At 44.6% G+C, this 14270-nt stretch overlaps 1 protein-coding gene and 1 pseudogene across 1 annotated transcript in view; one reads left to right on the forward strand and one right to left on the reverse strand.

The window, feature by feature from the left end:
* Positions 1-14270, forward strand: part of MED14 (mediator complex subunit 14) — a 77409-nt gene that overhangs the window by 29639 nt on the left and 33500 nt on the right. Inside the window, exons 15-18 of the mRNA XM_040999879.1 lie at positions 295-429; positions 5432-5508; positions 12090-12250; positions 12337-12483. Of these exons, the coding sequence (XP_040855813.1) occupies positions 295-429; positions 5432-5508; positions 12090-12250; positions 12337-12483 (520 nt within the window). The remainder of the gene's footprint in view (positions 1-294; positions 430-5431; positions 5509-12089; positions 12251-12336; positions 12484-14270) is intronic.
* On the reverse strand, positions 7812-9482 carry LOC121171016 (annotated as a pseudogene).

Genomic DNA, 14270 nt, shown 5'->3' on the forward strand with positions numbered 1-14270 from the left:
GGCTTTAGTAACAGTTGTGTGCATTCCTTGAAAATGTTTCTCTTTCAGTTATTAATTGTGTACCATTTCCATGTGGAAACTTGTTAAATGCTGACTATTTACTACTAAATTACAGTGTTTAGGTCAGAATTTTCTCAGTTTACATCAGTATTTGCTCAGTAAAGACTTGCTGCAAGAGAAGAGTAACATTTGTTTTGGTTAACCTTGAACTTTATTGTGGTGTTTAACGGCCTGAAGGAATTGCATCACATTTGCTACTCTTTTACTCACATGTCTTATTTGCTTAAATTCTAGTTATCTGATGATCCATGTCCAGTAGAATCCAAGAAGACCAAACGATCGGGAGAAATGTGTGCCTTCAATAAAGTTCTAGCTCACTATGTTGCTATGTGTGATACAAATATGCCATTTGTAGGACTTCGGTTAGAGGTAATTTTTGAAGTCATTCTGAGAAGAGTGATTGTTAAAAACCTGTTGCTGAAGTTTCGTGGATTTCATCACACAAACCCGAACGGTTGTGATGCTGTCCATCTGGGGAGGACTTCATGACATCCGGGATTTCAGCCCTTGCGCTCAGATGCCAGACCTACTGCTCTTTATGGAAATGGAAAGTCAATTCTTCTCAGTTAAAAAGAAATAGAACTATTTATTCAGTCTAAAGAGGTCATCACATAGGGTGATAGTATTTCTGAGTTGAGTGCTCATATTTTGGTTCTTTAATGAGAGCGAGTTGAACCACATGAAATTAAGGTTTTGCTTTTGGTACGTGGCAGAATCTGTGCATATACATATAGGTAGTGTCTCTTCAGAATATCTAGTTTGATTCCATAACATGAAATTAAAGGGAGATAACAAATGAAGTTTTTTACATTTCTAAAAGGGTTTTGCCGGAGGATGGGTAGCCCTTTTGAAGTGATGCACTAAAACCCTAGTTAGGGAGTAGTACTGCAGTGCAGCAGGTTAAGCTGCCTCTTGGGACGGTATTCCATATTGGAATGCCAATTCAGTCCTGACTGCTCATCTTCTGATATAGCTCCCTGCTAATATGTGTAAGAAATAGCAGATAATGGCCCGTTTTCGAGTCTCTGCTCCCTCTGTGAGAGACCCAGAGAGCATTCTAAGTAGCCGGCTTTAGCCTAGCCAGGGCCACTGATTGTGGAGTAAACCAACAGATGGAAGCGATTGGTCTTTCTTCTTTCCTGCCTCTTCCTCTGTCACTTTGCCTTTCAAATAAATAAGTCTTGAATAAATGAAATCCTTATTATTTCCCTCTATTTTAAAGCTTTCTCTTTGTAAGAGTCTCCTCCTTTGTACGATACTGTGAATGAAGCAGTGACCTTAAATGGGGAGGCGGAGTTTTTCAGTTGGGCTGATGTGGTTGCTTTGGGATGACTTGCTGAAAATAGCTTAATGTCTTAGACCAAAAAGCAGCAAACTTTTTCTCTCAAGGCCAGATGGGAAATAATTTCGGCTTTATGGATCATATGATCTCTGTTATAGCTATTTAAATCTGCTCTAGTAATGTGAGCCAGCCATAATTGATGTTTAAGCAAATGAGCATGGCTGTGTTTCACATAAAACTTTATTTTGAAGAAGTGGCAGCAGTCAGGATTTGGCCTATGGACTGTGGTTTGCTAATAGAGGGCTTTGGAAGCTCTAAGTGGATGATAGGTGTGAAAATGTGAACAGCAGCAATAACCCAGAGAGAAACCAACCCAGAAACAGGCACCTAAAATGGCAACTCAAGTCTTCGATGTCTCAGCCCCCAGCTCTAAGAGTGAGTGTCCTCTCGGCTGGTGATTGGCCATTGCCCCTACACAATGCAGGGACATCCGTGTTTTCTGTTTGGCTGTGTTCTAGGGCTTTTATTTTTTAAAGGTTTATTTACTTGTTTGAAGATTTATTTACTTTTATTTTGAAATCTTTTACCGAGAGATTAGGAGATCCAGAGAGAAAGGGGGAGGTCTCCCATCTGCTGGTTCACTCCCCAAGTAGCTGCAGTGGCTGGAGCTGATCCCATCCGAAGCCAGGAGCCCAGAGCCTCTTCCGGGTCTCCCACATGAGTGCAGGGTCCCAAGGCTTTGGGGCATCCTCTACTGCTTCCCAGGCCACAAGCAGGGAGCTGGAAGGGAAGCAGGGCGAGCAGGATTAGAACCAGTGCCCATATGTATCCCAGCGTGTGCAAGGCGAGAGCTTTAGTAACTAGGTTATCGTGCCAGGCCCTGGATTAGTTCTTGAATATAATTTAGCTTTTACCTTTACAGCAGAAAGGAAGGATACATACAGTGTTGGAGCATTGTGATGTTTGTATCCTATCTCCTCAGTCCGCAGGTCAAAGTTTGGGGGTAAAAATGTGCTTTTGTGGCTATACAGTCTAATGCCTGTTGACATGTCTTCACTGTATTCCTGTATGTGTTGTATACATAGGTCATATAAGAAGAGTCTATAGTTCCTTGTTAAACTCAGTATAGGTCTTAAAAAATTGTGGTTTTTTTTTTTCTGTGAAAGTTCTAGTTGTGTTAAAAGACAAAATTGATGTTTCTAATTAAAGTAATTTATCTTGAGATGTTATCAGGGATATTTGTGTTTCTGACAGACTAGTGGCAACATTTTTTTAAATTTTATTTTTAATGTTTACATAGTTGATAGGGATGCATGCCTACATGGGGCTCCAATTAGGGTGGGTAGGATTGATTTGGAGGAAGGTGAGTAGAACACATGTTTCAGTTCTTTTTATTCTCATGGTCTGCTGACAGGGTGGAGGGACGAGAACTGTTCCTTGTTGTCGAAGTACATCAGCACCATGGGGATGGGTAATGGTCATTTGATGCTATCTTAGAGGAAAAATGTTCCAAGAGTGTTAATGTTCTGATAGTTCTAAGACACTGTTGACTTTGTTGCACCAGGATTGATGAAATCTTTCCAAGATCTATTGGCTCACTAAGTCCACCTGAGTGGGCATCCGTAGACCCAGACACTTACTGTAAACTTGCCCAGGAGAGTTGTCTAACCTGTTCTGCTTTTTGTCTTCTGACATGGCACTCTACATCCTCTACTAGCCTAGATGAGCTGGCTGTCATGTCCCCCGTGTGCATCTGGGCACGCTGTCACTGCACAGGCATCAGCAGCTGAGGAGGCCCAGTTCTTGCACCAATCAGCACATACCAATGGATGCAGCTACCTGGCTAGTTTCGCCTCCAGCCCCATCTCTCGTGAACTGATGGGTGCTGCAGCCTAGTCCTGCCCACCCCAGCCTGTTACAGGCCCAGTTTTCATTCACACCAGTGGGTGCCATGGCGTATTTGAAGTGACCCCAATAACCTCCGTTAGGCCTGCCCCCAGCACTGGCTTTTACATGTGCCAGCATGTGCTGTGTCCTAGCCCAATCTATCTTGCATTGCATCTGGTTCTCATGCATGCTTTTGGGTGCTGTAGCTTAGCTTACCCACCCTGCCCCAAACCTGACCAACATGTATGCCGACTGGTGCTGCCATTTTGACCATCCTGGGCCACCACCAGCCCTAGCTCTCATGCTCACAAGTGGGAGCTGCAGCCCAGCAGGGCAGGGCTCACAGTTTCCCTCCAGGACTACTTCCAGCCCCAGATCTTGTACCTACAGGGAGTACTGCAGTCCAACCTGATGTGACTTGCATCAAGTCCCAGCACTTGCCTTCTGGTTTTGCAGCCCTTATGCCAGTAGGTATGGCAGCCTTGCCCAGCCTGGCTTTTTCTTAGGCCCAGCTGAAATGCTGGTTGATGGGTATTACAACCCTACCTGGATCTGCCAGCCCCCAGTTCCAGCTCTCAAGTTTACCAGTGGATGCAGCAGCCCAGTAGGAACCCCAAGGTTTCCTTACCAGGTCTACTCCCAGCCCCAGGTCTTGGGTGTGCCAGCAGGTACTGTGGCCCAGTCTGAGACGGCCCTCCTCCAGCCTTGGTATTCAACAATAGGTGCTATTGCCTGGTTCAGCCCAGTTCTCCCCCAGTCCAAGCTCTTACCCATCCTGGCCCACACTCAGCCCCAGCCCTCATAAGAACTGATGTGTGTTACGATCTAGCCTGGCCTGGCCTGCATCCTATCCTGGCTGTCACTCCTGACAGTAATGTGTTGTGGACTGGCCCATCTCAGCCTATAGTAGCAACATTTTTTTTTTCAACTTTTTTCTTTATTTTTGACAATCTTTACATGGTTAATTAGGGCACAAAGATTCAAGGGCTACAGGAAAGTGGGTAAGACCATTATTTCCACATTCTCTTCTTTTCCTGTATCTGTATTTAAAAAAAAAAAATCATTCAGGTATTTGAAACAGTTCACAGACTGAGAGGCAGAGAAAAGAGAGATTTTCCAACCAGTGGTTTACTCCTCGTATGGCCTCAGCAGCTGGAGCTGGGCCAGGTTGAAGCTAGGAGTTTCATCCAGATTTCCCATATGGGTGGGTGCAGAAGCCCAAGCAATTGAACCATCCTCCAGCTGCTTTCCCAGGCACACTAGCAGGAAGTTGGATCAGAAATGGAACAGCTAGGAGTAAGACTGGGTTATACGGGATGCCAGTATCCCACGTGGTGGCTTTACCTCTCTGTTACAGCTCCAGCCCAGAGGCAACAGTTTTGCGCTTGCCCCATGCTTTAATTCCTTTTGAGTCTGAACCCTTATTGCCTACATGATCAGGAGTCGTTTTTTAAACTTTTGCCCTTCCCAGCCCCCAAAGCAAAAGGCTGAGTTCCTGCTTAGAGCTGTCTCTGGCTCAATTCTGGAATGAAGTGAGTACAAATAGTTTGACATAAAAGCCCTGGCAGTATCTACTAAAAGTATTCTTTTCTTTGGTAAAATCAGGTGACTTTTTGTTAGTAACTTCCTTGAAAGGGTTTCAGGCCTGTCTGTGCATTCATCTTTTTAATTTTCTGAATCATTCAATTGGGAAAGAGATCTCTGCATGAGTGTATAAATTAAAATCTTCAATTTCACATAGTAAATGGTTTATTTCAAATGTAGTTTAAAAGTTGTTCACTAAAAATATTTTTGATGACTAGAAATAAGACATGACTGTGGTTTAAATCTTTGTTTAGAATAAGCATGAAAAGAAAAGGTCTTTAAGACAAGAAAAAGGTCTTAATTTTTAGTGCCTCATTTAGAAAAACCAGCGTTACTGTTGGCTCACTCCAGAAATTAGACCGGTCTCCTGAATTTGGAAGATTTGCACCTGTGGAAGTGTTTTTACTTGCTGTTGTTTTTTTATTAACTGAGGTAGTTTTTAGTTTCATTGGATTTAATATTCAGAAAATCCAGTGATGGGACTAGTTCTCATGTGTGATACGTTGTAACTTTGGGAGAAGAGTGGCTCTAGAATAGATGCGGTAAGAAGATATCAGTACTTAGAAGTACTTTGTACAATTGGCAGTCTAATAACAATTGTGCATTTTTTCTTTCCAGTTGTCCAATCTTGAGATTCCACATCAAGGTGTACAAGTGGAAGGTGACGGTTTCAGTCATGCAATTCGCTTGTTAAAGTAAGTTCTGTCATATATCTTACTTGATACTGTACCCTGTTGTCACACCACCAGAACTGTTCTCCTTCCATGAGACAGTGTAGAGTTCAGAGCTTGTGGGTGTCATGGACTTCCTCCGAAGAATTACTAGGTCTGGGGAACAAGTGCCTTAAACATGTGAAGCAATGGGCCCGGTGCAGTAGCGTGGCAGCTAAAGTCCTCGCTTTGTATGCGCCGGGATCCCATATGGGTGCCAGTTCATGTCCCGGCGGCCCTACTTCCCATCCAGCTCCCTGTTGCGGCCTGGGAAAGCAGTCAAGGATGGCCCAAAGCCTTGGGACCCTTCACCGGCGTGGGAGACCCGGAAGAGACTCCGGGCTCCTGGCTTTGGATCGGCGCAGTACTGGCCATTGCGGTCACTTGGGGAGTGAATCAACGGATGAAAGATCTTCCTCTCTGTCTCTCTGTATATCTGACTTTGCAATAAAAAAAAAAAATAAAATAAATCTTAAAAAAAAAAATAACATGTGGAGCGGCAGTCTGGCACCACTGGATGTTTTAGGAGGCCTTTTCTCTGTATCTTTTTAAAAAATTATTCAACTTTTTAAAATAAATTTTTTAATTTTTTGAATAATAAATTTTAAAGAAATAAGTAAATAGAATTTTAAGCAAATTCTATTTACTAAGTGTGACTATCAGGCTTGAATTCGAGTTGGTTTTTTAGGATGGGTTCTTACAGGAAGTAGATGTGGGCTGGTTTATAAGTCAGGATGGATATTCCCCGAAAAGTACAAGCAATACTTGGACTAAAGAAGAGGTGAAGGTTCAGCGGAGGAAAGGGAGCTGGGCTGGGACAGGGAGAAGGGCTAGCTACTGATGCACAGGCTGGGAGGCATGAGAGAGCTCTGTGGCCTGTGGCCGGAAGGAGTTACTCTGCCTGACAGGCGCCAGGGTGAGGTCCTGTAGGGCTTTTAAGTGTCCAATTTAGACTATTTTCATGGCACTAAGAAACCATCAGATAATTCTAGGCAAGCGACAAGAGGGTTTGGAAAGCTGAGCCTAATAACAGCATGGACAATGAATTGCAGAGGAACAAGACTAAAGTAGCAAAACCTGATGCTGAAGTGGTTCCAACCAGAGCTCCCGGGTTTGGATTATGACAGAGTCCATCTGAAGCAGCCAAGGACTGGTGATTCAGTGGTATTGGCATGAGAGGGAGGCGGGTAGCCAAGACGCTGCTTAGTTTTATGTTGGGGAAATAACAGGTGAAGGTGGGGCTTTCCGAGAGAAGAAACCTTGCCCACGTGAGTTGGAAAGGGCTTTGCTAAGTTAGAGGCTCTTTGACATCTTTTTAGCAGGTGGGGATGAGTCTTAAGTGAGGCTTATTCAGGTAACAGGTATAGCAGGTTCAGTCAGGACAAGTCATCACCATGGTGATAGTAATTGAGTTGGTGTAGATCAGTAGGCGTATAGAGAAGATGGGAGGAGGGTTTGGTGCAAATGGACAGAGGCAAGAAGCCAGAGGTTGTTTAAAAATAAAACAACCTGGGAGACATCTGAGAGACACCAGGTGGTTGGGTCTCAGTTCTTCAGCTTGGCCCAGCTGATGGGACATGTCCATCTGTGTCTGTCTTACTGTCTGCCTTGAAAATAAAATAGAAATTTTAAAATGTTTTTTTAAATAAAAAATAAATAAAATGAATGTGCTACATGTGCTTTATAAAGTGATGCAGTGTGGACTTGGCAAAACTAGAGGGCCATCCCGGAAGTCTACAATTTGGGTCCAAAATACAGGATTTTGGCAGGAAGGGATGCATTTTGTTGTTTGTTTTTCATTCTAATTGGCATCTGTGAATAAGCCAATGATGTTAATGTTTGTGTTTTATTCTTTTTTTTACTTCTTCATAATAAATTTATTCATGAAAAGTAATATAGCATCAGGTCTGGGTGCTGTACATGGGCTGGGCCCTGGTGCGCTTTGAACAAGGAACTGGGAAACGAGATCCTCCAGGTGGGAAGTGTGCTTTTTAAAAAAGCTCCTTTATTTTTCCTGATAGTTTCTAGACTCGGGGATTTCCCCTTCCACCCTCTGCTCCTCCCCCATACTGTTTTCTCCATACCATAACAATAGCTTAGTCCCCCTCCCCCACCCCAGCATACTTTTTTATTTAAAAAAAAAAATAGTAATAATAACAGGAGCTACAGACCCCCCCCACACACACACTTAAAAATACACAAAAATAGAAGTCTCTGAGGTAAGTGGGGTGCCTGGGGCTTAAGGGTATTGAAAAGGTTTCACAGGTGCCAGGGTTTAGAAGGGGCACTCACTCACAGGGCCTGGAGGGCTCCTGCCTCAGTTGGTAGAACAGCACATAGCCCCTCACTGGAGGCCGCTTGGTTTGCACTGATCGGGGATACACGAGAGTCACTGGAGCCATGCCAACCAGTCTGGCACCAGCACAGGGCTGTGTAGTGGCCATGGTGGATGCTGCCCAGGTGTTTGCAAAGGGCATACAGCTGGTATACAGGGCTTCTGGCTTTGTTACTGGCAAAGTTCCCAGGTTCAGTTGCTGCAGTTTTAAGTCTACACCTATGCAGTTTTGCTTGATAGAGCCTTGGGAGGTGGCAAATTGATTCAGATGGAGCACCTGATTTCAGGGAACACTATTTGGTACTCCGTGTTTTGCTGACATTGGTCACACACTAGGGCATACTCCAACTCTGCCTCTTCTTCCTTGCTGAAACGGCTGAAACAGTTCTGCAGACACCTTGACCTGAGCAAATGCTTTCTTGGGGATGGGCAGGGACAGGTTACCAAAAGAAAAAAAAAAAAAAAAAAACCTCAAAAGGTCGAGGAGCCGATACTCACAGGCTTGACCCTTTAGACAACTTTTCAGCCAGCCCAAAAATAGGTTCACAGTCTTTCTGACGTCTCATTCCAGGTAGCATTTCCACGTCAAGCTGGCTCCTTCATGATCACTTAACTCGGGTTCCTCTAGCAGAGCCCCTCCAGGATTTCAGGACCTCGGCAGGTTCGGTGGTTGATTGCAAGGTGCAGTCGCTCCATGAGGCGCTTCAGGAACTCTGGTTATCTTTCTGGCTGTATCCCGAGAGGGAGGGAACATATTTCTGGAAGGTGGTTAGGAATCGACTAGGAGGGGCACAACTTCGCAAGAGTCATGGTTCAAGAGGCGCTGGTCACGTCTGCAAAGGCGGCAGTGAGTTCTTAAGCTGGACCGCCCCCAGGCACTTGTTGCCGGAAGTCCCAAGAAGCCGGGTCTTGTCCAAACGCTGAAGCATGGCAGTCAGGAAGCACTGGTTCCCAGATTTTGAGGCCAGTGTGACCAGAACCCAGAGCAGCATGTGATGAGTCACTTTTGCATCAGAGTAGAAAGGCTCAGAGGGCCAGCTAGATACCACGGAGAAGGAGCCTGGGAAGAAGGGGGCTCTGACCGGAAGCTGAGCAGCGTGGGCGGGACCAGGGAAGCCTCTGAGGCGGTGGAGGGAGGTGCTGCACCTCAGAGTGGGTGGTTCCTGCCGCAGAGCCAGGTGGCTCGGGGCAACCTCCGCCGCCACCATCACCACCGCCCAATAATACCCCAGTACCTTCCTAAGGCAATCCCCATGGGATGCAAGTCCCTATTGCTCTGACTTAAAACGGATTAGGTTGATCTTAGATGGCAGAGGCAGAGCCGCAGTTGGGCGTGGCGAGCCATGAGAGAGAACTCTCGGGTCAGTCCGAGGGCCTGAGATCCATCCTGGAACCCAGCTCCAGTTTTTTGAGCCATTCATCTGGAGGACTTGCGGGGGAGGCTGAAGTCATAAGATGGGGTTTGGCCCAGGGCTGGTTTGTGGAGCTCCTTGCGGCAGACCCAAGTGATGTGTCGTAGTTTATATCCCACTCGGTGCTGGACACTAAGAGGTGGCTCTTGGATTTTGGGATGTCAGCATAGGCGATGTTCAGAGGCCAGGGGCATTGTGGACAACACAGGTTGGACCTGTTCCCCATGGGGTGGCCAGGGAGGCTAGCGGGGGCCAGGCTCCAGCTTAGGGACACCTTGTTTTGCCCCCGGCTTATCTCCCCGCAGGTCGCAGGTCTCGTTGGAGCTTTAGCTGCAGGGGCCGCCGCCATCTTTGTTGGTCCTGCCCAGCAAGCGGCCACTGGCTTCACTGTCTCTCTTGTGTTTTATTCCGTGAGACATTATTTTTCCTGGATTGCAAGATATCAGAAATATCTTATTAGTATTTTTACAAGAGGATTTTCAGAATCCCCTTTCTGAACTCATGACTCCTTCATAGGAAGAAAGCATTTGATGTAGTTTAGCTTCTTTTTGCAGTAATCTTAAAGGAAGAATCTGCTCTAATCCTGGATTTTGCTTGCTTTATTTAAAGCTTACAGGATCATTTGTGGAAATGAATAAATTAATGCATTCTTGTATAATAGATGCTGTTCATTATTGATCGGGTGTAGAAAGGAGAAAAAAAGATGTCAATATGATTTTATTAAATTTAAATCCTGCATTGGTCTGATTAGTATGTAATTGCTAAAATGCACTTTATCTTTTTTTTCAGATTTATTTATTTTTATTGTAAAGTCAAGTTTATAGAAAGAAGGAGCGATAAAAAGATCTTCCATCCGATGATTCACTCCCCAAGTGACCGCAACGGCTGGTGCTGCGCCAATCCAAAGCCAGGAGCCAGGAGGAGCCTTTTCCAGGTCTCCCACATGGGTGCAGGGTCCTATGGCTTTGGACCGTCCTCGACTGCTTTCCCAGGCCACAGCAGGGAGCTGGATGGGAAATGGAGCAGCTGGGATATGAACTGGTGCCCATATGGGATCCTGGTGCATGCAAGGCGAGGACTTTAACCACTAGGCTAATGCACTGAGTTCTAAAATGCATTTTATTTTAAGAAGTTATTTTTTTAGGCTTTCATTTCTAGATATATTAAGTAGGAATATGAGTTGATGTTTAAACTGCTTTAAAATTGGGCACCTTTTCCTAAAGTTCTTTTTGTTTTTCAAATAAATGTCTTTGATGTACTTCTGAAGTCATAGTGCTGGTTGAAAAGAATCTTGATCCTATGATTTAAAAGAGCCTTGAAACCAGGGCCTGGCGCAATAGCCTAGCAGCTAGTCCTGGCCTTGCACGTGCTGGGATCCCATATGAGCACCAGTTTGTGTTCCAGTGACCTCGCTTTCCATCCAGCCTGTGGCCTGGGAAAGCAGTCGAGGACGACCCAAAGCCTTGGGACCCTGCACCCACGTGGGAGACCTGGAATAGGTTCTTAACTCCTGGCTTCGGATTGGCTCAGCTGTGGCCGTTGTGGCCACTTGGGGAGTGAATCAGCAGACAGAAGATCTTTGTCTCTGCTCCTCTCTGTATATCTGACTTTCCACTAAAAATAAATGTATTTTTAAAAAGAGCCTTGAAACCAAAGTTCTGAGGACAGCCCATAGCTCCGGATACTTGGTTTTGAGCTCTGAAGTAAACTTTTCCTTCTGCTGAGTTCACATTGCCGACAGGGCAGTGGTCTGTCTGGGGACCATATCCACAGGGGCTTTCCAGCTCTTCTATTGTGTTGCTTTGCCTCCTCTGACATGATGTTGATGTACAGGCACGGCTTATTTATTTCAATATTGAAATTATGTTACTTAACTTGTAATGTTTTGTGATAAATAGGGTCCTTTATAAAACTTTGGGAAAAAATGCAGAGATAGGTAATTTTAGGACAGCGAAGGTGGGGCCAGCACATTAGCAGGAAACTGGATTGGAAGCAGAGCAGTTGGAACATGAACCAGTACCCGTAATGGGATGTCAGCATTGCAGGCAGTCCCTTAACCAGTGGTGACAACTGCAGCCCCTCAGTAAGCTTTACGAATAACCTTTGTGTGTTTCTCGGACAATGCACCTGTTAAATGGGTTAATTCATGTGACGCTCCATCACAGGGTTACTTCTACAGAGGAGCAGGCTGACTCAGGCAGCTGAAATTTTGTTGTGGCAGTTCAATAAATGAGCAGGGTTTGGTTTTACTTCAGGGTGGACTTAACAACCTTGCCATATCAGCTACCATTAATGATTTTCCTTTGTTTAAAGAAAAGTCAGTGACTTATGAAGTAATGTTTTTTTTTTTAATGTATATAGTTGGGAAGCTGAATTAAGAGAGGCAAACGAGGCCAAATCAGAATTCACATACAGTTTTTTGTTTTTAACTTTCAAGCCTCTCTTCTTTGTACCATATCATCCTGTCTTCAAAGAGTGATTTTAGAGTATTTTGTTCACATTAGCTTCTCCTTGAGGATGTTCTGGGCAGATTTTGTAGGAAAGCACTATTCTTGATTGCCATTCTGTAAAGTTGTGGTCTTTTGAAATAACAAGAGTACGGGTAAAGACAAATATTTTGTGAAAGTGAGAGTACTAACTATGTTTATGTGCAAACAAATGGGTAAAGTAGTAGTAATTGTGAATTCGTCCTTCCTTTGCAGCCTGTGTCTAGAAGTATAATTTGAGACTCCAATGTCACCCCCCTGCCTGGCAGCATGTGCTTTGTGCTTTATCTTTGCTGTGTGAAATCCATTTAATGTGCTCTCCTTTGTCACCAGAATTCCTCCCTGTAAGGGTGTCAGTGAGGAAACACAAAAGGCTCTGGACCGCTCTCTTCTTGATTGTACTTTCCGATTACAAGGTAGAAATAATCGCACGTGGGTGGCAGAGTTGGTGTTTGCAAATTGTCCACTAAATGGCACTTCGACCAGGGAGCAAGGTAAGCTGTTTCTCACACTGCCTTCACATGTTCCTTGGTTTGTTTAAAGTATTGACTTCTATCAGTCTTCCCTTTTAATCCTGTAGGACCATCCCGGCATGTTTATCTGACATATGAAAATTCATTGTCCGAACCTGTTGGAGGTAGAAAAGTGGTTGAAATGTTCCTTAATGACTGGAATAGCATTGCGCGACTCTACGAGTGTGTGTTGGAATTTGCACGTTCTCTGCCAGGTATGCCTGAAAATCTTTAATTTTTCTCTGATGAATTAAAAAACCAAAAAAAGATGGGGAAGTACAGCCACATTGTGGCATAGTGCATAAAGCTGTTGATTGTGATTCCAACATCCTATGTGGACACCTGTTCAAATCCCAGCTGCTCCAGTTCTGATCCAGTTCCCTAATAATTACCTGTGAAAGCAGCAGATGATCCAAGTGCTTGAGTCCCTGCACTCGTGTGGGAGACACTGATGAAGCTCTGGATTCTAGCCTGGCCCTGCGTGACCCAGCCTTGGTCGTTGTGGCCACCTGGGGAGTGAAACATTGGATGGAAGATCTCTATGTGTCTCTCCTTGTATCTCTGTAACTCTGACTTAAAACACACACACACCCAAAACAACTAACAACCTGAAGAAAATGTAGCTAATGAAAGTAAGTGGCCATTAAAATTTTTTATTTTAAGGTTTATTTTCATCCGGTGTGTTCACTGATATACACATTGGCCGGAGGAGCCTGGAACTCTATCAGGGTCTCCCACATGGGTGCAGAGGCTCAAGTATTTGGGCCATCTTTCACTGGGTTACAGGTGCGTTAGCAGGGAGCTGGACTGGAGGTGGAGCAGCAAGGATTTGGATGCAGACTGCTTACTTGACCTGCTGAGCTACAATGTCAGCCTCAGAGTATCCGTTGTACCTCAGACTTATACAGATAATGCACACATATACACACAAACATACTTATATACCATATTATATATATTTTTTCTTTTTAAATTTATTTTGACAATCTTTACATAGTTAATTAGGGTAAGAAGGTTCAAGGGCTACAGGAAAGTGAATAATACTAGTATGTTTTCCATATTGTTACCTTCATGTTTAAAGGGGGGTATTAAGGGAGAAGGCCCGCCCAATTTCCCACCCTCCCCAGGTCCCGGATGTAGGGCATGCTCTGAGGTTCTTGCTCAAGTGGTTTTGATATTGCAACAGTTATGAATTGCTGTCAATCTTGCCACTCCAAGCACTATGAGGTCTTTGAAAAATCCACTGATTGACATAGTCTATCATAGCTGAGATGGTTGGTTGACCTGTTCTGTCTTCTCTCTTTTCTTGGTTAGGGTTCTGAGTCCAGCATTTAGATTAGGAAGATCTCCAAAGAGGCTTCTTGTATGTGGTAACAAGTACAGGGCCCGGCACCGTCCATCGCCCCAATCAGCTGGTGGTTGCAATTGCTGGGTTGGTTCTGTTTTCACTCCCGACTTCCACTGGAACCAATGACCATATTATATTATGAACAATTTTTGTTGACTTATTTATCTTCATAATTATGTAAAAGATAGGGATCATTCCCTCCCCCTCCATTTTTTTAAAATTTCTTCTTTTTATTGGAAAGGCAGATTTACAGAGAGAAGGAGAGACAGAGAGAAAGATCTTCAGTCCATTGGTTTACTCCTTAAATGGCTGCAATGATATACAGAGAGATATACAGAGAGAAGGACAGAGAGAAAGATCTTCTATTCGATGATTCACTCCCCAAGTAGCTGCAATGGCCAGAGCTGAGCCAATATGAAGCCAGGAGCTAGGAGCTTCCTCTGGGTCTCCCACATGGGTGCAGGGTTCCAAGAGTTTGGGCTGTCTTCTATGGCTTTCCCAGGCCACAAGCAGTGAGCTAGATGGGAAGTGGAGCAGAGAGGTCATGAACCACGGGGATCCCAGTGCTTGCCCGGGGAGGGTTAACTAATTGAACCATCCTGCTGGACCTTCATTCTTTATTAGCGAGGAAAGCATGTCACAGTCAGTCAGTGA

The sequence above is a fragment of the Ochotona curzoniae genome, unplaced genomic scaffold (genome assembly GCF_017591425.1).
Source record: "Ochotona curzoniae isolate NIBS_2020 unplaced genomic scaffold, NIBS_Ocur_1.0 contig_1274, whole genome shotgun sequence".
Lineage (NCBI taxonomy): Eukaryota > Metazoa > Chordata > Mammalia > Lagomorpha > Ochotonidae > Ochotona > Ochotona curzoniae.